Source organism: Oreochromis aureus, linkage group 10, assembly GCF_013358895.1.
Source record: "Oreochromis aureus strain Israel breed Guangdong linkage group 10, ZZ_aureus, whole genome shotgun sequence".
NCBI lineage: Eukaryota > Metazoa > Chordata > Actinopteri > Cichliformes > Cichlidae > Oreochromis > Oreochromis aureus.
The window spans coordinates 21,925,888-21,949,573 of NC_052951.1; the positions used below are offsets into that span (position 1 = coordinate 21,925,888).

General features: G+C 38.6%; 1 protein-coding gene across 3 annotated transcripts in view; it reads right to left on the reverse strand.

The window, feature by feature from the left end:
• LOC116309366 (rho GTPase-activating protein 26) overlaps positions 1–23,686 on the reverse strand; it is an 84,176-nt gene that overhangs the window by 15,879 nt on the left and 44,611 nt on the right. For all 3 annotated transcript variants that reach the window (XM_039618753.1, XM_039618752.1, XM_031725951.2), the window contains exons 4-20: positions 22,966–23,027; positions 22,671–22,742; positions 18,594–18,695; positions 18,370–18,480; positions 17,943–18,047; positions 17,186–17,315; positions 16,652–16,752; positions 14,642–14,736; positions 12,839–12,917; positions 11,995–12,031; positions 11,712–11,777; positions 10,486–10,560; positions 10,274–10,358; positions 9,015–9,073; positions 3,535–3,640; positions 1,793–1,952; positions 243–381 (exon numbers count right to left, since the gene is read on the reverse strand). In XM_039618753.1, the coding sequence (XP_039474687.1) occupies positions 243–381; positions 1,793–1,952; positions 3,535–3,640; positions 9,015–9,073; positions 10,274–10,358; positions 10,486–10,560; positions 11,712–11,777; positions 11,995–12,031; positions 12,839–12,917; positions 14,642–14,736; positions 16,652–16,752; positions 17,186–17,315; positions 17,943–18,047; positions 18,370–18,480; positions 18,594–18,695; positions 22,671–22,742; positions 22,966–23,027 (1,584 nt within the window). The remainder of the gene's footprint in view (positions 1–242; positions 382–1,792; positions 1,953–3,534; positions 3,641–9,014; positions 9,074–10,273; positions 10,359–10,485; positions 10,561–11,711; positions 11,778–11,994; positions 12,032–12,838; positions 12,918–14,641; positions 14,737–16,651; positions 16,753–17,185; positions 17,316–17,942; positions 18,048–18,369; positions 18,481–18,593; positions 18,696–22,670; positions 22,743–22,965; positions 23,028–23,686) is intronic.

The following is a 23,686-nucleotide window of genomic DNA, read 5'->3' on the forward strand; positions in this document are numbered from 1 at the left end:
GCTGTTAGCAAGAAAAATTCTGCTGCAATCCTGCATGTCTGACAAACTTCCTCCCTTTAATAGGTGGCTGAAGGAATTAGGATTAGGAATTGTTCTGTTTGTTGTTCGGTTTGTTTGGTATACCTGTGTTGTCTATGTTTTAATGCAAACAAACAGATGCTTTTAAAAAAAACCCACAAAATTAAATAAAGAAATCCTAAAAAAAAAAAATTATTTGCATGAGGTCATGTCCTTCAGTTTACCCTTATGGGAATGTGTCGGGGTGTGGAAAAGCGTGAGTGGCCTTTCGCTGCAGGAAGGAGTTTTGCTGTCTGTGCTCCTCCTCCTGGGCGTGTTCAGCTGCGTGTTGGACAAAGAAGAATTCGGCATGTCCCTGAATATCTGCACAAACAAGACAATCAGCATTAAATACAAACTACGAAACAGCACAGTACATAAATATGCAAATGGTGCTTTGGCAAATTTAAATTTGATTCCAGTAATAAAAAAGCAAACAATAATTCACCGCCCTTGCCTATTGTTGAGGACAGGCACTAATTCATTTGTGAGCAGAAGCATTATACTGAATATTAGTTCCTGGATTTTTTTATTTTGCAGCAGAGCTTCAACCATTGCAATTACAGAACACGGCAACAAAGCTGCTTGCAGCTGCGTGTGAAACGTCTTTTAAATGAGAGTAATTACATATGTAGAGATTTAACAACAGGGGACATTGCTGGCTCTAGCCTGAGATTTGTGGCAGTGATCGTGGCATTACTGAAATTTTCTTCCACTTCAAGTACAGTCAGGAAAGTAAAATCCCCACGACGTGATAAAAATAAACACAGGCAGTAATTTTTTTCCCTCCGCCTTTCTCGAACCGATTACATAAGTCTATTAGTTTTCAAATATGATGTTTTTTAGTTTGTTATTGCAGGCTGTGTTAATCGCCTGTGACACTGTACATACTTGTTCACTATGGTGAGACAAGCGTGTTAAAGATTTTTGCTTTTACTTACTATATTTTCACACATTCCAGTAGATACAGCAGTGGTCTGGAAAAGTCAAAAGACTGAGGAGTGCCAACTTGAGCTGTGTGTGTTTGTCTATGTGTCTGTATAAACACACACTCCTGTCCGTCTATAAATCTATGAATGTACAAGGTGTGTTATAAAACTGTGTTCATCTAATTGTTTGTTTCATTCACTTACTGAATTCCCTCTGCGCACAATGCTAAAGTCTCAAACAGCCAAGCTGTTACTGATGGTGACACATGCAAACAGCTTGGCCTGTCAATGCGCGTTTCTTATCTTATGGGGAAAGTAGCTTTGATGTGTAAGCAAAATATATAAAGTTAATGGAATGTCCCCACTAAGATATGAAAACACGACTCTGTGTGTGTGTACGGGTTCGTACTATCCTGGTGGGGACCAAAATCTGACTTTTACTATCCTGGTGGGGACTTTCTGCACCATGGGGACCAAAATCCAGGTCCCCTCGGGGTTGAAAGCAATTTTCACACTCAAAATGCGGTTTTACTGTCAGGGTTACAATTAGGTTATGGTTGGGTTTAGGGTAAGGGTTAGGGTTAGGCATTCATTTTTAATGGTTAGGGTTAGGGTAAGGGGCTAGGGAAAGCATTATGTCAATGGGATGTCCCCACGAGGATAGCAAACCAGACGTGTGTGTGTGTGTGTGTGTGTGTGTGTGTGTGTGTGTGTGTGTGTGTGTGTGTGTGTGAGTAACGGGTATAAACGGGTGCATTTAATCTCTCTGCAGTTATGCTAATCACTAAGGTTATGCATCATCTTACCCTCTCATGGTGCTCTATGAGGATCTCCACAACAATGTTCTGGAATTTAATGTCCATGATGGCTGCAACAGTCTCTTCCTGTGGGCGGAGCAGAGTTGGTCCAAAGACTACACCCAGATTGGCAATGGTCATGAGGTTTTGTTGATGGTGACTGGCCACACTATTAAGGTTACACAAAGAAAAGGGCGACACAGTAAATCCAAAGCGATTTGAAGCTACAGTTCCCAACAGTTTTTTTTCTTACATTAATAAAGTCTCAAACGACGCATCACTCACATAATTGTTACCCAAATATACACCCTCACTTATTTTACCCATTTTCAGGAGAAGCAACTCTTATGTTTTTTTTTTCCTGTCTGTAATAACAGAAATAACACTAACATATATGAATAAATAAACAGATAAAAGAAACACATGAACAAGAGGAGCCTATAGAGAATTTATAGAGCTTATCTTGGAAAAGCAAATGTGTTTTCACTGCATTCAGATCGCAATCCTGATTTCAAAAGCTGCCAAACCACACAGGTTACAAAAAAATAAAAAAAAATAAGAAACTCTTGTAAAATGTAAGAGCTCAGTCAAAATAGATCGGCGCATTGCCTGAGCAGTCCAAAAAAATGGCATTAAAGCAGGAAAATCATAATGAGGGAGAATATGTTTAAACCTGATTGAGACATAATAATACATCTGGCTTACACTTCCGCTCTCATTGAATCTCAACCATTACAAACCTCATTGTGTACACTGAAAAATGCATCTTAAATCATGCATGAACAAAATGTCACAGAGAGCTGAGCTACAGTGTGATCCAGCCTCTACCTATAAGCCTGTGATGATAATAGCTATTGGCAGCTGTAATCCACTAAACCCAGGTAGCATGTCCTCAGAACTCTCTGCAAATGCGCTCACCTACATGTGGTTTAAATGTGGCTTATGTCCTCATTACCACAGATTGTATCATGCTGTTGCTGTTGAAGAAAAGCCTGATAAAGCCATGGGGGCTTAGATGCGGGTTTACACTGAAAACACAAAGCAAGGTGGCTGCTTTGGAGAAATAAGTAGACTTAAGCTAGCGGTATGATGCCATCTCTGCTTATGTGTTACAGCAACTTGCAGAATCTGACCTGCAGAAAGACAACGGGTTTTATTCACAATTTCTCTCACCTGTACAATACATAGCACCACTGCTTGTGTACAGTACAGCAGCATCTAAAGCATTGAAGCAAAAGTCTAAATTGTGACAAGGGGTTTTACTAGGTGGGTGAACTTAAAGACTTTTTTGCTGGGAAAGCCGGGGTCGGCATCAGAAATACAGCTAAAGTTTAAAATTACATTACATAAAAAATATATGTACAGTTTCTTAACTTTTTAACCACTTTTAATCCAACTGTAAACTAGACACTGAGACTAAGGTCTGATTAACTCTTCTTGCTAGTGACAGAGATACCTGCATCCTGCCACTAGCTCGTCTTTCTTTTTAAAGGCCCAAGTCCAGAAATAGATTTCGCCTGGTGGTTAGCAGATGGGTTTCTATTTTCAGTACACACAGCATTAGCGCATGTGGTCAACAGATTACACTGAGCACTAATTCTTTTGGACGGCAATTAAGCAAAGTAGCATTATAGCAATTTAAATGGAGTCACTAATGCTAATAACACTACACAGTGTTAAACTGCTTTAGAACTGAACAGTGTATAATGCAGTTACACCTTTTGTCCCATGTGTGCAATTTTTCCACTTACTTGGCCAGGTGCTTCACCAGCAGCTCCAGCATCTGTCTGTTCTTCTCTGGGAGCCGGTGCACTAGCGCGTGGACCTCTGTTACTCTAGCCTCTGGATTGTCCATCTCTGGATAGAGACACATATTAAGACTTGAGAGATTCAAGTGTGTCACTGATTATTATACATTTATTGACACAAACAAGCACATACAAAACCATCGAAGCAGTCGTGATCCCTTTTATATTTTTCCTTTTTAAATTTATGTAGACACTAAAAAGCAGTCATTCTAATACTCTCTATGGAAATTAAACAAGTATACCAGGATTTCAATAAAATAAAAGTCTGAATAACACCCAGACTCGGTGGAGTTCTTAGATGTCACGCAGATATTTCACATCTTTTTTCCTGTCGCTACAACCAACTATCATCCTAACACAGTCTGAAGCTGCTTATATTCTTTGGTAAACACATTGTTTTCCAACAATAATTAAAAATCCCATATGTGAGTCACAGTGTTGCACTAGTTAGTGTACTCAAAGTCCAATCAGACCCACATATGCCATCTCTGCATTCTATATAATCACTAGCATGAGTATCAACCTGCAGTTCTATAAAAAACGCACCATAAACTCACGTTTGTGCCATTTTTGTGAAAGAAAAAAAAAAAAAAAAAAAAATAGCCCAGCTGATTTAGGAAACCAACTGACGTAATGGGCTTGAGTGTCATAAACAAGGTTAGGTAGGTGATAAATATTCAGAGGGAATAATTTGACGTTAGAATCAGGGTTTCTGTGTAGCATTGCCAAAGTATTTATGAAGCGCATATTAAAACGTTCATCTCCACAAGATGCAGAGACAGAGCAGAGGATACATGTGGGTATTTATTGGCACTGTGTGTTTAATACTGTTACAAAGTGGAAAAGCTCCGTGGCAAGCAGGGCAGAACAGCCTGTTGCTGATGAATAACTATAATAACTCAAGCCTGCGGGGCTAGTCAATAAAGAGATGACAGCAGACTCACACTATATCAACCTTCAGGCCCCAGCTGTCAGTGCCAGGCAACGCTCCCACAACTGACAGAGCATCTTATACACAGACAACCATAATTTTATTATTTTCTTACATAACTGGGCTGGGCTCCAGCAGACACACACATATATATAAAAAAAGAAGAAGTCAAACATGTTTACAATCACCACATCTTTGACTCTTCATGTATCTCCAAATAGATGCATACACTAAAAAAATAGAAATAAAAATCAGCATTCCTTATGGTGCCCACAGCTTTACACACATGCACACAAGGACAAAAGAACAAAACTTTGTTTTTCTTTAAACCTCAGCCCAGACATGTGTAGGCACAGCATAGTACGAACACACATTCGGTTTTACAGTACTGAAGACCTTTAATTTTATTCGGAGTAGATTTAGGGCACCATCAAACGCTTTCTGAATTTAATAAGAGTAGGAATCCAGCCAACGTCAACCGCATCCCAGGAGAGCGATAAACAAGGAAATTACACATGATTCACCAATAACCTGTTTTCTCATTATTGAGGAAGCTGCTAATGTGATGCAAGTTGAGTTTTGGGTGCTTTTAAGACCGCAGGGAAGCAGTTACTTACATCGATGGATCAAGATGATTATGTAGCACAGCCAAAACAAATCCGTTCTTAATAAATATGTCAAATGGCACAAACATTTGTTTTCAATCGTCATTGTGTTGTTTCAAACATTTAACTGACATTTTGAAAAGACTTTAAGCTTAGCATTAAAACTGGAAGCAAGAGTGGGGATTTAGAAATATTGCTACTACTAGCTTTTCTTCTGTTTTACCTCTTCATCTGCCCTAAATATCCACAAAGACAAACTGCTCTAGTTACTAGTGTGTATACACTGCTAGCAGCAATGCAACAGTTTAGTCTGCAGAATGTCTTTATAAACAGCCTGTGTGTCTTGCCCATCCTGGTGGTGACTGGCTAATCATTAATCCTGCTATGGTGTTCACTGGACATAATGCTTTTCAGCCAGGATGCCAGATGAGTCAGTCATTTAAAATGAGTGAACAGGCCAATATGTCTGAACTCACACAGGAGGAAGTGATTAAATATAGAGATATAGCTCACTAGATATAGTGATTAAAAAATAAATTAAGAAAAATCTGGTACATCTCTGACTGATGAAGTGGTTTGCTGATGTCACAACTGAAGTATGATTTTTTAGACCATGTTCTATGGCCCGCAACTTTAATGTTTAATTAAAGTTTAATGTATCCTGGCATGTATAATGTACCAAAATAAGGGTTAAATCATAGAAAATGTAGGGATAGAAGAAAAATATTGCAAACATAGTATAATGTGTTTATAACCTACAGATCAGGGTATTTCCCGTCCTATTATTTTCCAGAAACTTGCCTATTCAGCCTTAAGACTATCTGACACTTTTGTAGAAAAGGCGGCAAACAACTCCGTCTATCATGCATAATTGGCGTTTTAGAAGATTAATATCAATTTGTACTTGTTAAACAGGAAGAAACAGTACTTGTTAAATTGGCTTCTTAAAAAAATAAGACTTTGGATTACGTGTCACGGAGATGACGAGGCTCATCTCAGGTCTTTCTTATGGACTGCATTAAGTAATACAAGTGAATAAAGTTTGGTAGATCTTTGTAGACGCCTTACAAAATATCACTCTTCCTAGTAGGAGTGAAAAATAAAGCCCAGTTGGAAGGAATTCTGGTGATGTACATAAATATTAGACACAAGATGAACTCGTGTCCAGAATCAGAGCATTTTCTTCATACACTCTATACTTTCTTTTCTATTCTGCCTCTCATACGTTTTTTTCCTCTCTCTCTTTTACACCAGCCATCTTTCTCCTTTTCTTCAACTCCACGTTTTGCATAAAGGGCATATGTAACACTGTATGAGACAAAGCAGGGATGAAATTTGAGAAGGAGGAAGAGCACGATGCAATTTCAGATCTTGTGGGCGGAGCTGGTGAATACATGTAAAAGAGAGGAGGAAAAAAAAAAAAAGGGAGGACCTGAAAAAGAGAGTTCAAATGAGGACGCTGTCTTTAAAAAACACCCTGCTGCTTCGGCAGAATTCCACCTTGAAAAAATACAAAAGCTAAGTCACACAGACAGAGGCGCCTTCTTGCACATATGCATTCTCAAAGAAATTTACGACGCCGACGTCAACCGAAACTAATGAGTGCCGTGGAAAAGAGGTCAGGTCAGGCACACAACTGTAAACTTATACAGCAACTTCACAAACACAAGTATTTTTTAATGATTACTAAAAAACCATAATCGCATGCATTATCGCATGGGTGGTCCGCCTTGTTTTCAACCCAGCTATCTTGGTAGACTTATCTGCCATCCTCTTTTCCTTTCTCTAAATACGCTCATAAAAAACAATCTTCATTGGATTCACTATAGAGCCTTTCTTGGTACCGTGGCCAGAAACAGACAATCGTTTCCTGGACTTCCTTCCTATGTCAGCTCGGCTTCCTATAGGATTAGCTACTGCCAAACATAGAAAACAAATCACTAAAGCATCCTCCAACACTAGAATGGACTGGATTGCACTAAACTACTTGTATGTTTCAAATATTCATTAAAAAAATAGGAAGCAGCTACATGGATAACCATGGTTAATCGACCCAAGCAAGCTAAACTATGGTTAAACAGAGAAAAACAAGGAAATCCAAATGAACAGCAAAGGAGGGGTTCACACAAAGTCTCCATTTCATGTTTTAAATCAGCTGGTGCTTGCAAAAGTTTATTTTGTAGCCTAGCAGCCTCATGAGAAGAATCTAATACACTGAAATGATTGCCATGGCTGTTGGAGAGTTCAGGCAATCTATCTTCCAGGCAGCTGAGGGTTTTTTTCTTCTAATAAAATATGTTTCCTGACTCAAACCACACCCATCAGGTGCAGTTATCAAAAAGGAGCATTTTGCAGCTGCTATGTGATCCACCAAAATTCAAAACAGTAAACCTTTATTGGGCTGTCCGTTTCTGATAAGCTCTCCAGGCTTCTTATAGTATTGTATACCCCTCATCGAATAGACAGAGTTACCAGCTCCCCACTATGTAAGCACGTAAACTGTTTAATTACAAACCCTCTAACAAGACAGGAACATCATAAAACACCTTATTTAGAGAATAAAGATAATTTTTCAGTGATTTTTCAATTCTACTAAAGAAGAAGGGCAAATAAACAGCAATCATAAACTTTAAACTACTTATAAACAGTATGGGAGCATATTAAATGTTCTACCAGCAAAGGATTTGTGAAAATAGAACATCTCTATGATAGTAATTCAGAAGCCAGAGTAGTTCTAGATACTCTGAGGCCTGATGAACTGTTATTACTGCTGTGAATGTGATTATAGAAAATTATGAATTTCAACTAACCAAATTTAGGAAATTTAGCCTATTTTCCTCTTTAAACACAGCTGATCATATACAGCGATACAAATAGCCATTTGCCCAGCTATGCTATTTAACTATTCTAAAGACAGTGGTCTAATTTCAAGACAGATTTTTTTTTCTGCCTTCCTGGGAAGCGTGGTCTACTGCACGTCGCTCTCTTTTACCACATCTGGAAATCTGCATACAGCAAAGGAGGCACCATGTTAATGTACTGAGATTAAAAGCTGAGTTTCAGAGTATTTATGAAACTCTGTTTCATAATTCTCAGCTCTGCAGCGTGCTCTGCAATGTGCATTGCACCACAATGGACAGCGGAGAATGATGGTCAGATTAGGGATGATCTTTCCATCCTGGAGTGTGGCTGCTCCTCTCAATCAGCCCATCACAGCAGCCGCGCCATCGGCAGCAAAGCCAACAAACCGTGTGCACAACATTTAGTTAGAAAACACTTATTTGTAAGACTGTCTAACTGTGAGATAACAGCCATGCTGCAATTTAACAAGTTAAAATAAGAAGCTGCAGGTCTCACCTTCGATGGGAATCCTGATGTAGATAATCAGTGTTTAACACCCAGGAGGAATACTTCCTGGATTTTTGAGTCTCCTGTAAAATCTGACTCTCTGAATCTGAATTTTCATTTCTTTTTTTACATAGTTAGAGGCAGCTTTCACACTGACACAGCTGTGCTTTTTAGCCTATTGAAAAGTTGGCATGGAGCAGGATCCGGATCTGGGTCATTCCCCCAACACAGTGTCATTGTTTGTTTTTGTGTTTGTGCAAGACTTTTTATTCTCAGAACCAACATAATGCAAAATTTCACCAACTCCAATCAATCCATTTATAATCATTTATAAACTGAAATGAATCAACAGGATTAGCTTAATTTAAAAACAAACAAAAGCTATTTAAGCATTGTCTAGTCGATTTTTGTATCCAAGGTAGCCTTGAAGAGAAGTTTGCACTATTTAATAACAAGGTTGGCTTTAAACAACTTAAACAGCTTGAAGAGACATTTTGTGAAGAAAACGAGATATCAGGAGGCAAAAGGAAACTACTCACTGGCAGCTTTTATAAAGCTCCTCTGGTACTGGTATGTCATGAGAGGTGCAGGTAGCATTCTGGAAACATAAGATGTCAGGAGAAGATTATGAGCAAGGAAAATGGAACAGGTTAGGATTGGCTTCTCTGGAAAAACCAATAAATCTGAAGAGTTCTGTATGAGCACTCATCTCACTACAGTTTGGAGAGAAATTAAAGGAAACACCAGGATGAAGTGTCTTAGTAAGGTATTGGACCACCATGTGCAGCCAGAACAGCTCTAATCTGCCTTGGCAGTCATTCTGGAAGTCTGGAACTCTACTTGAAGAAGGAAAGACTATTCTTACAAAAGATACTCCTTTTTTTTATGATAGTGGAGAGTGCTATCTAGTAGCTTACACCAAAATGTCTCCTAGGTGTGTAGTTGGGACATTTTTTCTTCAATTCATCTTGGTTTTTCTATTTTCTTCTCCTTCTGATATTTTCTCTCAATACACCAGCTTGACATGAGCTTTCTCCTACTGCCTGATGTGAATAATGGCACCTGCTGGTCTTCAATGAGGCCCGACTTGAGGTCTTGATGGTGTAAATGGGTGTATGTACGAGAAAATTGACAGCAGGTGATTCTATAAATCTGTCCGTTTATGTACCGGCGAAGTGCTTGCAGGCACAACCGAATGAATACGAATCTTTGTATGCCTGTGGATTTGTGTTGTGAACAGCATAGATTCATTTAGCTACAGCAGATTGAGCACAGCACGAACACCTCTGCTACTCTCATTCCTTTCTTACATTTTCTTTCCATTTCAGCTGCTCATCTCTGGCTTCCCACAATCACAATCCTTCTCTCATTGTTGCACCGCTCCAGAGGAAGTAATTTAACTATGACGTGCAATATAATGACCAGAATACCGGGCAGTTTTGACACAGCATTAACTCTGGGTAAATAACATGTATAAAATAAAGAAAAACAGACAGCAAATGATAGAAATGACAGCAAAATCAAGCAAAATATATTCGGGCCAGAGGTCTTTTTAAAAAAAACAAAAAAAAACTACTAAGTTATTATGTGACAAGTGCAGAAAAGTGCTATAATTTAGAATAAGAGGAATAATTCCAAGACACAAAAAGCACATTTAATCCATTTATCATGGGTCACGGAGGTTAAAATGCACTCATGCTCGGTGAACACTGGAAGAATTATTTTTTGCCAATAATTCTTAGTAGAAGAACGAATGAAAGCACTGAGTTTGCATTTATGTAAGAGTTTTCACACCAACCTGAGATAGTGCTTGATAGCACTCGTTATTGTCTTAATCTCCCATTCTGGGCTTTCCAGCTCTACGTCAGCGCACGTCTTTGGATCTGATGGACAAAAATATGAAGAGAAAAAGAAAGAAACAAAAGAGATCAATTTTTTAAAAAGATATTTTAGGTACTGTTTTGATACAATTTAAACATGTGCTTTTTATTCATGTGCTTCAGTGTTTACCCATAGCCAAGCTCAGTAGTTTTTGTATTTTGGAGTTGACGCCAGCGATTCTGTACAAGCCCTGTTCATCGATACCTGAAGGAGGAGACAAGAGATCATCTGTAAACGTTGAACCAAACAAAAACCAAGCATTCCTACCGTTTAAGTGCTGCACACTGGCTGCATTGAAATGCTTTTAAAGATAAGCATGATTCTGTTTTTTAATACAGCACCAAATCATCAACAAGTCAACCTAAAGCAACTGATATAATAAGATATAAAAATTCTCCCTCAAGCAAGCACATAGAGATTTCAGCAAGGGGACTTTTACCAGTGAAACTTTAGTTCCTCTACTTTGATAAATGCTCTAGATGCTCTTCTGTATGTGTTAGTGTGTTAGTGAGTGTCTTCCTCTCACTAACTTAAAATCACTGCCAAATAAGGCATCAACAGAAAAAAAGGCACCACACCGTTGAACTTTGATGCACTTTTTTGGCATCAGCATGAAACTCATATCAATTTAATGTGTTTAATCTTTATCTGTCCCATTGCAAACCTGTCCCAGCTAAGAAATTCAAGGTTACCTTCATATACAAGCTAAATACAAATCCACCTGACAAAGCAATGAAAAGGTACAGAGTGACCAGAAATGGGTGCTCTTAGTGCAACAGATAAAAGGAGGAATTGATATTGTAGATCTGTGAACACGTACGGTGACAGAAAATCTGTGGGAAGCGATATCCAGACACATCAGGAAGGTTTAAATCGCACTCATAACACCTGAACAGAATTTCAATTCATGCAGACCAATGTTCTGCATTTTAAAAAAATATTCATCTTTTTTAGGTTATTTGCAATAATTTTGGTGCAAATATTTAAAAAAAAAAAGAAATAATAATCCTATAAATTCTAAATTTAGTATCAAATGAACTGAGAAAAACTTCAGTTCTACTGAGATAAACCCTTAAAATAGCATGGCAGCAAAGAGAGCTTTACAGTGACTGTATAACACTGAATGCACTAAAAATATTCACGAGAAGACTGTAAACAAGTAAGGTGGTCCACAAACAGTATTATCTTCTGATATTTGTTGAAACTATTGTCAATGATTTGGACACAGCAGACGATAAAGTTTATTGGATAATCTTCATCGCTAAAAAAAAAAAATACAATGTATCACAGCAAAGAAGCAAAAAGATTTACAGAGCATTAAAAAACAAAGGAAATAACGTGGGTTGACACTGTACCTCGCGTTTCCACCGCATAGATGAATTTTTTCATCACGTTGAACCCAATGACATCCAGCTGAGCCACTGATGGAGAGGGAAGCGACAAGAATGAATCTGAGCCAACTATCGATTTGTTTTAAAATCACTAAAAACAAAGTGTTCCAACCTAAAAGTTTGTCGGCACTTTTTAGGTACAAGTAATATTAGGTCTCATATATTAATTGAAGATGGCAACGATAATCACCTCTGCAGCCTTAAAAAAGAAACAGCAACTCAATCCAAATAAATTAAAGACACTTACTGCCTTCACTCTGGTTATCTTTATTGAGGTTGTACACCTGCAAAAATAAAGAACAGAACACTTCACAGTTATGCTTAATTAGGGAAGCAAACATAAGTACATTACCAGTGTTTCACATGTTATAATATAAATATAAATATAGATAACTCTAGTTATGCAAGCATATAGTCAGGGATCTTTAGGGAACATCCACTTATTATTTCCATCAAAAGTCATATTATATAGAAAATACAGCAGCTATGACTCTAATGCTCAGATCCATCCTTTTGTCTGCTGGTGGTATTTCACAGTCATGATCTGTGGTGGGCTTGTAATGAAGCGAAGTGGGAGCCAGAGAACAAGATCGCCAGCATTTTTTATTTTATGACCATTCCCCTGAACTCTGCAACCGCGTGTTCCAACTTGTGGTGAGCTCCTGAATGTGGATTACCTTTGCACACTTGAATGCAGACATGAGGGAGGTGTTGGAACAAGAACACATCTGAATAAGAGTGTTAAAATAGACTTCCAGCCAAAGAGCAAAAATGCCGTACACCGAGGAGGTATAAACCAAGTGCTGAGGAAGTTGGCTGGCAGTCAGCTGTTGTGTTGATTGTTGTGGAGCATAAAGACCAAATGATCCCTCTCAGACTTATGTGGTGTCTCTCTAAATGTGACTAGACATGGACAGCATGTGCTGAGGAAAAGATGCAGAATTTGAGCCAACAGTTTTCCAATTACACCTCGTGGTTTGTTTAGCTCTCATCCCATCCCCTTTTTTTTTTTTCTCTCCTTTTCTGTCTCAGCCTCACTCTCCTGTTTGTCTGTGTTACATGAGAACAAACTGGTAACCATGGCAACCTACCGGTTCTCTCCCATCCATGGCCTCCATCCACAATCTACGGTCTTCTTCCGACAGAGCCTGCATGGTGATCACTCCCGGCCTTCACACACAAGCAATAACAGGAAAGGCACATAAGCTTATCAAACATACAGGTGAGCGGCAAACATTAGGTGTTAGATCATCAAACCTCAATAATACTCAACAAATACACACAAAGACAAACATGTCGATAACTGGTGTAACAAGGCGCACCTATAAATCAAACCACAACTGTAATAAAATCATCATATTTAAATAAAAAGTTTATCAACTAAAGAAATTCTTACGGTTCAATAAGTAGTTATATGTTCTAACTAAGAGGTTAGGCGGCATGTTTCTTTGAATTAAAAATACTTAATAGATGTGCCCATTCTTAGAGAAATGCAAATCTTGTTCTTTTTATAGCAAAACACATTCATTTATGGGTACCAGAGCTATGACTATACTACTGTGTTCCAGTAAATCACATGATCAGCAGCTCCGATCAGATTTTTCCCCTTAAAAGGATAACAAAGGGATGACGAATAAAGCATGAAAATTCAGCATCTAACAAGAATTCATTAGGCTAAGCAGCGAAAAATCATCCACAGAGGCAACGTGTAATGCGCACGTACTCACTGCATGGGCTCACACACAGCCTCATTAGCCATGCCAATCTCTCCATCACCATACACTCCAATCTACACACTGTCCTTCATCCTCACACACTAGCCAATCACACACATTACACGCTGATCCAAAGGCACTCAGACAGAAGTGTGGAGACACGTTCGAGGGCCAAAAACACAAAATGATTTAAACTGACACCAGCTCTTCGGAGCTTATAAAGCCTGAAAATCGTAAAAATCCTAGATAACAAAGCCGGCTCTGTTAATTCCATGATTTTGCATAGAGAATATGTAATGTATTGCTCCTATTACTGTCTTCTTCATACTTTTTGTTTTGTGTGCAATTTTACTGGCCTTTGTTTTTATTTTGTGCTGCTTTAAATTCTGTGTTTGCATGGGAAACTCATCACAGAGATGATCACAGTTCCCTCCTCTTATTCCGAGTCACTGTGATGGAAAAAGAATGAATAAGCACTGACGCAGTCTGTAACTCTGTCAGTGTAGCCACTCTTCCCTTTGTGTTATAAACGCCCCCTCCTTGTGTTAAAAGCTCTGTTAAAAAAAAAAAAAAAAGTTGTCTATAATGCCAAACAAATGATTTATGCCATCTCTATTGCTCTTGATAATTTGCTATATTTCCCCCCCATCAGGATCCTGCAGGAACAAGTCTGTGTATGCAGTGATCAGACTGTTTTGATCATTTTGAAGATTTATGTTTTAGAGCTGGCTCTCTAAAATAAACCTGCTTCACGGAGCATGAGTTACTGTACCACAGCAATCTGTCCCACTTAAGAGTGAGACTGCTTTGTGTTCCTAAAGGACCTGAGTTAAGTCTAAAGATGGATGGTTAACAGATAGGCAGAGTGTGATAGAGGATAGCTGAAGTTGTGTGTGAGTGGACAGGAACAGTGGAGGCAGTATAAGAAGGGAAATGCCATAGGGGGCTGAGTCAGACAGGAAAAAGAGCCTCAATCTTCAAGCTCACACCAACTGTGCAGTGCCCTCATGTGTCTGTTAGCTGTAATTACACCCTCCTTTAAAAGAAAAAAAGGGAAAAAAACGCCCATGCTAATCCTGAGATTATGAGCTGGGACTGAACTACATTTAACCAAATGTTTCATATTGATGACACAAAGTAAAACCCGGTGAAAAGAAAGCTGGGTGAATATTCACTAACCTGTCCACAGCCTCCACGTCGAAACAGAACCGCTTTTCTATCGAGTCCGTCTTCCTTCTGGTGCACGACTTGAGAATAAAGCTCTCCTCCTCTCCCTGACACAGTAAAAGCAAGAAGCAATGTAGTACATTAATAACACATGAAGAGCATTTAAGACATCATAATGCAACCATACAGTTTGAGCAGAATTTAATAGCCAGGATGGTAATTTTCAGCTCCATACTAAGACTAGCTCTGCAAGATTCACTGATTAAAATATTCTGTACTTTTCCCATTTGGAGTCTTGGTGCAGGTCGTCAATATATCCTGCCTGAAACGAGCACATTTAGCTCCCTTCCTCCTCTCTTTAAGCAGACTTTTTTCTAATTGGCTGCCCCTCGCAAACAGAAGACCTAAATAGCAGTTTATTCTGTGCTCCAAGGCTTGTCCGATAAGAAGTATTATACAGAGTCAAGGGCAGAAAAACAAACAAACAAACAAACAAACAAAAAAACAGTATGTAGCATATAGTTATTATTATTATAAATGAATCCCTGGTTGAAATATATCTTACGTTGGAGTAAAACTGAAGATTTAGCATTTTAAATTTGTCTTGACTTCCAATTTAGAAGTAAGACTTGCTGTGTGAACTGGGCAATGAATCATATGTGCTTTAAAAAGAACAATATGAAAAAATAGACACTATAAACTAATGTGCGGGGAGTGCCATCTGGCAGTTTTATAACCAATATAAAGGATTACAGCAATATTATTTTCATTTCACACATTATCCATGAGACACTCAGCTTGTAAGCTTTTCAAAAGCTTGGTTTTCTTATAAGTAAAGAAAACACAGACAGACAATGTCGCTACCTGTAGCAACAATATTATACAATTTATGCTATGGTGACATCACTTCTCTTCAAAGGTAGTAACAATTGTTTCTACCTAGTTGAAACAATTGATGGGTTAGGTATACTGGGATACTGGGTTTGAATCTGCAAGCCTGCTGGGGCCTTCATGGATTCTTTGTGTGCCTATGCTGGCTCTCTGCAGATGCTCCTGCTTCTTCCCACAGCCTAACTTAGTAGTAGTAGTAGTAGTAGTAGTAACTAGTAGTTAGTTTTATTGGTGATTCTAAAATGGCCACAGGCGGTGAAGAAAATGGATGGGTAGATGAGTGTGATAACTCATAATCTACAGATGGCTACACACTCTGGCGTCATACCAATTCAAAGTACAGGTTTTATTGCCATACTCTAAAGCAAAGCACAGATGGGCCAGGTTTGCTGTCATCAGTGAGTGCTTCTTTTCTTTCAGTGCAGTCCACCTACTCTTTATTTGCTATTTTGGATTTCCGAGCTTTGTGTTAAAGCCAAAGGGTTTTCTGTGACTTTTAATGTTTCCAAGTTTCCTTCAGTTACTCAAAATGAAACTGTGGCAACTTTCTCAGAACTGAGCTGCACTTCAGGCTCATATCAGCTTTGGCTTAATCGGTTTGTAGGTGGAGGGCGATCAGAGATAGGTCTCTGAGAAAACAGTTGGAGACAACATTTTCTGCTTACTGCTGCTTACTCAGAACATTATTCACCCACACTGCACTCTCACCTATTAAGGGTGACGTGGAAGAAGTCGTTAGCGCTCGCTCGTAAAACCAGTATCTCGCTCTGTGACTGTGCGACCGAATGAAAACGCACAGCTTTTTGAGCTGATTGCTGAAAACAGTGGTACGGTTTTCTACTGTCAAAACTATCTTGTAGTCTCACCTGTCCATGCATGGGGAATAATAAAAAATAAATAAATAAAAACACACACTAAGAGCTTGCGCTCAATGTTGTGCTTATACACACTGGGACGAAGCACATTTGCATGAATGCCTGCATGAGCGTCTTTATATGAGGGCGCTTGTGAAGTGAACCTGATTGTGTACTCTTTTTTCTCCCTTACAAAAAATGTTTGCAAGTCCAAACCTGGATTTTGTTAGTGAACTTGTGATTTTATCTGTATATTTTAACAGCACAGGCTACTCACCGTTTTACCTCCAGACTTAGGGTCAAACAGGACCATGGTGACTTTCTTGGGCTCACGGTAGTATGTACAGTAGTACTTCACCCAAGTAGATACAAATGAGCCTAAAGATAGATAGAAAACATAGAGATGAAGAGTGGTAAAAAACAAAAACACAAGAAAGGAGAAGAGAAAAAAAGAAAATGGGTGAAGAGGAGACAGGGTCAAAACAACAAGAACCAAAAAAAAGAAAAAGAAAAGGACGAGTCCTGGTCAGACCTCTTTTAGTGCTTTAGTGTTACCATGGCTACCGCACGTGGACAGAGCTGCTGTCACGTCTCCAACAGATCGGACTTGAGTTTGTCAGCCATTGGTTCATTATGGCTTGTTTGTTCTGCTGCTCTGACACCGTGTGAGCCAAACAAGATGCCACTAACATCCACACACTATACCTCGTTACACACGCGCACACACGCTCATTCACCGTTGTATGTGGCTTGCTGGTTAGCATCCTCGTTATAACACGAAACACGTTCACAGACATACACAGATACTTACGCTTTTCCTGCACAAACAGGTAGCCCTCCATCGTGTGCTGGCTGACACTCTTGTGTTCATGTGGATTCTCCTTCATCTTCCTCATCAAACTCTCAACCTCCGACCGCGTGCTCTCAAAACGGTTCCTCGTCTGCCAACAAAAGCGCACAGGAGTGCAGATCTTTCCTCAGAAATTCAACTTGTAGATTGGAAAGTACATAACAAGCCTTATATGTTGCAGAATGAACAAGTTTTGAAGGCCTATTTTAAAGCCGCAAGTTGAGAATCTTTGGTTTAAAAACACATCACAAGCAAGGGCTACCCTGCATTATTCATAAGTTTTATTCTAACTGGACCATATAATGCTAAATAAATATTGTTATATACTACATAAGGCCATTAACTCATCAAAAAAGTGCTTTCTGTTGTAATAAATTAAATTAGCTGTGGGGTCATTAACATAGAAACAATTTTCTTTGGAAAACCAACTGGCAACAAACAGGTTAGTTATCCGCTGTTTGCACTGTGGAGACATGTTTTCCTTATAGGAGAAAATACAGGAAGTACTCATCAGGTGATTTTAAGGTCAATTTGGGTCATGGTTAAGATTATGGTTAGACAAGTAGTAAATATGGTTAAGAATAGAGAAAGTCTTCAAAAAATGATATAATGCCCCATTGATACACTACTGTTTGTGTGTGTGTGTGTGTGTGTGTGTGTGTGTGTGTGTGTGTGTGTGTGTGTGTGTGTGTGTGTGTGTGTGTGTACTTGATCTTACATTCTGTATGCTGATGGTGAGGTCGGTCTTGAAGTGATTAAAGTCCTTTGCCAACTCGTAGCCATGGTGATAGTAGGTGAAAAGGCCTTGAAGAAATGCCAACAGCTACAGGAAGAAGAGAAAAACAGAAAGAAAGTAAAGATCAAGAAAAGATGAACAACCCAGGGATAGGGGCAAAGGTACGTCAGAAAAAAAATGAATGCACGTGTCTGAGTGGAGGAAAGAAAATATAAAAGGAAGACTGAGCAAAAGGTTGACATTTAGAAGTAGTAAGGGAAAACCGAGAATATCTCAACAAATGTTAGCACTGAGTAGCTGATATGCTTGGTTATCTTAAAGTGTGACTGTAACACAAATGACTGCTACAAAAAGAAAGTGTGTGCGCAGCATCTTTAAAGAAAAAGAGCTTTTTTTAGTAGCATCTTACAGGCTCCACAAAGTCAAACATCTTCCTCTCTTGGACTTCCTGCACCTTGAAGACGTATTCCAAAGAAACCTCGTAGAAATGCTGCCTCACGTTATCTACTTGGTTGTCCGCCTACAACAGAGAAGAAAATTAAGAAAACTGACACACCGATAATCAAGGGTTACACGTAAAACCTGCTCGCTCAGAGAAACTAGCAACGTCTAAACTCAGACACGGCATCTTACCTCAAGTAGATGTGCCTCTTTCTTCTTTGCTGAGAGGCTGAGGTGCTTCTCCAGTACTGCACAATACTTCTCCGTCTCTTTGTCATATTTTTTCTTGGCTTCCTATCACAGGGGGGAAAAAATTAAAAATAAAATACAAATCTTTTGGCTGAGCTTAATGAAACTGTCTCAACACTTGTACCGGGGAGTTTTTCTCCAGTTTTAATAAACCAACACATGTACTCTGATCCTCTTCATAATGCTAGTGTACATGCTGTAGTATATTTTAGCAGTTATTTGATTTGAGAACAGGGAGCACAGCAAACTTTATATAATGCAGATTTCTTTTAGCTTTCTAATAACAAATTCCCTTTTTCAGGGAGTCTAGCAATGAATACTTTCCTCCAGGGAGCACAGCTGGTTATTAAACAACAGACTGTTTCATCAGAAATGAGATCAGCGACATGAGAGAGAGACATGTTTTGATAGATGATGAACCTGGGACAGAGAGCTCAGGGTGTGTATTTATGGAATGAAAGCAACAGAAACTGTTACACAGGCAATGTTGGAATTACCAGTCAGATTAGGATCATTAAACTTAAAATCACTTCAACAGGAAGATAGGGATATCAGTACAGTAAGACACATAAAGAGAAACCAGCCTGTTAATCTTTAAGCAACAAACTGGGATATGAGAGAAGTGCTTACTGAATGCGAATATTTGACACTTCTGTGCTAAAGGATATATATACACAAGACAAAACAATATATATTAAATTGTTTGGTCAAAAAAAATAAATAAAATAACTTGGACTTGTTTCAAAAGTCCCCCGTTGGAGCCAAAGAGAAATTTCGGAACATCAGTGAGCCACATGTGCATTTGCTGATTACATTTTACCTTTATTATTCCTTTTAACTATTTCTTTAACAACGCTGGAACTGGCACTAAAATAATACGATGTGTACTGTAAGATGATCTCTGTTCACTGCCGAGCTGGTTTCAGCAACAAGAAGCTGAGTGCTCTTGGCCAGAGGAGGAACAGACAGCAGCTGCGGAAAGCATCAGAAATGATGAACGCCTCTCTAAACAACAAGGCCTCTGTTTAAAGTCTGCCTCTCTGATTTGTCATGTCTGAAACGAGTGTCGTGGCAGCCCTCTCCCATGTGTTCATTATTAGAGATTTCATTACAGCCTTTTGAGAAATTTTAAACTAAAAAAAAAAAATGACTGGCTTCCTTTGTGAAAGGAATTCATTTGCGTGAGACAAATCATCCAGCAAGCATAAATATCAGGAAAGGTTTTATAACATTAAAATGACTTGTTTCTATTTTCCCTAATGCTTGGGTTTAAAAGTTAAAGGTGTTAAACTTCATTCACTTTAGGTTACTTCCATCCTCAGCCAGCAGGTGGCAGTGTCTTCACAGTATGATAAATGTCTTCCTAATTTATTTATTTAATTTTTCCCAGAAATATAAGGTAACTGATGTTTTGATGCAAGACCATACCCAACCAGACTGACTATTCACAGATCAAATCAAGTTCATTTCCATTGCAACAGTTACATAGAAATCCCAGTCAAATCTAAAGCCAACAAATGCACCAGCAATCCTTTGTTTACAAGACGTGCATTATTAAAACACATCTATTTAACAAAAGCAGCACTTGCTGTCACCTGCAGCAACTTAGAATGACTTTAAAGTGGATAACTGACTACAAAGAGAAGATTCCTGACAACGTATTCTCAACAACTTCAACAACTAAAAGGATTTCTGGAAATCATGATGTTCTCAGTGTGTTTTAACAGAAATCTGTCATTGTTGCATGAGTGAAGTTTTTTTTGTTTTTTAATACACAAAGACCTTGAATTGCAAACAGCATTTTTTTTTTAAATTCAGTCTTACACTCGAGCTCTATGTAAAGATTTCTTGTCTAATGTTTCCTACTGGCTGCAGTAATCTGATTGGTGTGAATTCCTCGGTGAATAAGATTAGAATCTGAACCTTGAGTTTTCTTTAAATAAACTGTCATGTGAACCCCCCCACACACATTTTAAACATATTTATCTGTTAGCCATTCGCTGCTATTTTGTAAAACTGGTCCCGTGCAAGACGGCTGCCAGCTCTGCAGCTTTAGGACAAGGTGAAACTGTGCCAGGCCAAGATATTATCGGTTCTTTTGGGGCTAAACTAGGATTAGTGCATCACTCCCGGTGACTTAACTGAAGTGATTACGCTTCACACTTTAATCTGACCATAATGTCAAAATCAGACAGTGACCTGCAACATGGGCATGTTTTAATAGATCATGTACTGATAAAACACTGAATGCATCAGGGGAACCCCCTGCCGCTACTCATCTAGGTCCTATGGCTAATGACAGCATGAAGCAAGCACCGATATGACCCGATATAAGGAGATTAAAGACGCTGAGGCATGGTATATTTACTGCACAGGGGCCGGCATTATTTAAAAAATGCACAGTTCAGTGTTCATCCTTTATCTGTTTATAGAATTTCTATTTTTCTGGAGTGTGAAAAAATAAAAATTAACAAAATCATAACATCAAAAAACTTTGTATACTTATGTTTTACTTCTATAGAGTGAGAAGCAAATGAAGAGATTTAAGCACACTTTAAAAAAAGAAATAAAAAAAAAAAATAAAAAAAATAAAATCACACACAGACCTGCTAGAGGGAGCCCAGCCTGCATGTAAGAGGGAATCAGTGATTTATGGCAGCATTTATGTCTTCCTCTAATCTCTTATCCAGGTCATTTAGTAATGGTTCAGACCTTAACATACACCCATCACGTAAGGAGAGGGAGACCCTGAGCCTTGTGAGGAGTGTGCTGCCTTTTATTCCAAGCATACATGAAAAGCACCTATTAGTTCCACGTCACTGTGCAGCGGTAACAACAACTATAACTAAACTCATGTGTTTGAGTTCCAAACAAAATTTTATCATCAAAATAAAATCTTTAAGCATTGTATTTTATATTTATCATTGTATTATATTCCATCATTGGTGTATTTGGCAATTCTTAAAGGTTGTCCTGTATTCTGAACCATCTCTCTACAACTCTACAAACTATATAGCCAATTTTTTAAAAAATGCATCGAGACACTCTCTGGTAATTATAGTATATTATTGTATTAAAGTGAGATATTATGCAGTAATCCTAACCAGGTGAGAGTAATCTGGAGTGTTTCTCTGGACTAAAGATCTTGCACATACATCGACTCTAACAGTTTCTGCAAATTATTCCTAGAGCATCAGGAGCTGAGCAACTAAACTTGACACACATGTAGTCCAAAGTCTTGGACCACTAAAGGTTCTTACCTATAATGCCATGATCTTACCAAGCAACTGCCTAGCAACGGGCTAAAATATCACGTTTTTAGTATTTACTCACCTGTAACACCTTGTAAAGGATTTTTATCGTGTTTATTTTGTGAGAAAAGCTGAATTATGAATGATATATTGTGACACCATCACACTGCCTAGCCAGACTTTATGCAACTTCAGCACCTTATATGAAAATGTGCTATTGCTGTAATTTTACAACAATAACGTCTTATTCATATCCACATATACTTAATTATGCATGATATACTATGATGTTATCATGCTGCCAGACTATCACCTATCAATGGGCTTAAATGACCTGTTTTCAATGTATAAACATCCACCTCCCTATTCATTTAAATTTTCTAAACGTGATAACATATTGCAGTTTACCAAGGACTAAACAGGCCAGACAATGGGCATGTATTAGTTATAGTAAAGCAAAGTTTAAAATTGAAGGCATTGCAGTCACGAGTTAATGTGAAACTATATGCATGTGTCCCTGGCAACCAGCAAAAGGCACAAAAAACAATAAAAACGAGAACAAAAAAGAAAAAAAGAAAAATCTGAATGTTTTTCTGATCTGTATGTTTTGAGTGGATGCTGTCTGACACAGATCCTTTAATAGCTTCAGAAGCACTACAGGCCATTATCGATTTATTCTTCATGCTAGCACACATGTATCAATACAAACCCACAGCTCATGTACAGTTAAAAGTCATTTCTGTGGCCCGTGTACTGTCACCCTTCTTACCTTGGCTGCACTGATTTGCTCTTTCCTGAACCGCTCCAGTGGCAAAATTAACACATCATTGGCATTCTCGATCTACAAGGCAGATATACACACCCAAAAAAATCCATGTTACAGACACACCAGTATACACCAGGTATTTTAATATTTGTATCATTTGTACCAGCAGTTTCTATTAGAGCTGCCAGTCATTTTCTGGAGAGGACTAGTGTTTCCGTGGTTATAAAAGACCAAACGTTTACTCTCATTAAGAATAACCTATAACAATATAGACAATATAGCTAGTTAGGTCACTCACCATTCGTGTCCGTTCATCCTCCAGGTTCTGTAAAACTGCTGCAAACTCCTGAAGTGACTTGGCTGGGACAGTCATGTTGGTAAATCGGGTGAACGAGAGAGAGAAAAGAGATCATTGAAAATAAAAAAGAGGCAGAAAGGCAAAGCACTGCTATTTTTAATGCTGATAAAGAGCGAGACAAAAAAAGATGCAAGGCAAAAGCATCAAAGAGAATACAGCTATCGGGGAGTAAAGAGGTTAAAGGTGCTTTGTTTCTGCTTCGGTACCACTTATTTAGAGGTTTCGAAATGTTTCTAAACTCATGACATAGCAGAGTAATTAACTGGAAATGAAACCGCAACTTAAAGGGTTTGTTTCTATGGTGCTTTCACAGTCAGCATGGATCGGTGCTCGGTTCCCCCATTCACTGGCAAACGAGCCACAGCTACATTGTTTAGGTCAGAGTTTCCACTTCAATTGCTTCTGACCCTGTCCAACACTTCACACACACTTCACACACAGACTTGTTCTTCAGGCACACTGAGCACACCTCAAGTAATTGAAGAGTGTGCCTACCGAACATGTGTTCCTTATGCACAGGCATGCAGAAATTGCATGTGCACTGTGATAATCCATTCCACAGTTATCCATTTTATCCTCATTAACATCAAACTTCATGTTTCTGGAAGTTATAGGTTTTGTATTTGGCTATTAAAAAGGAGGTGCAGGCCTTAAATGTCCA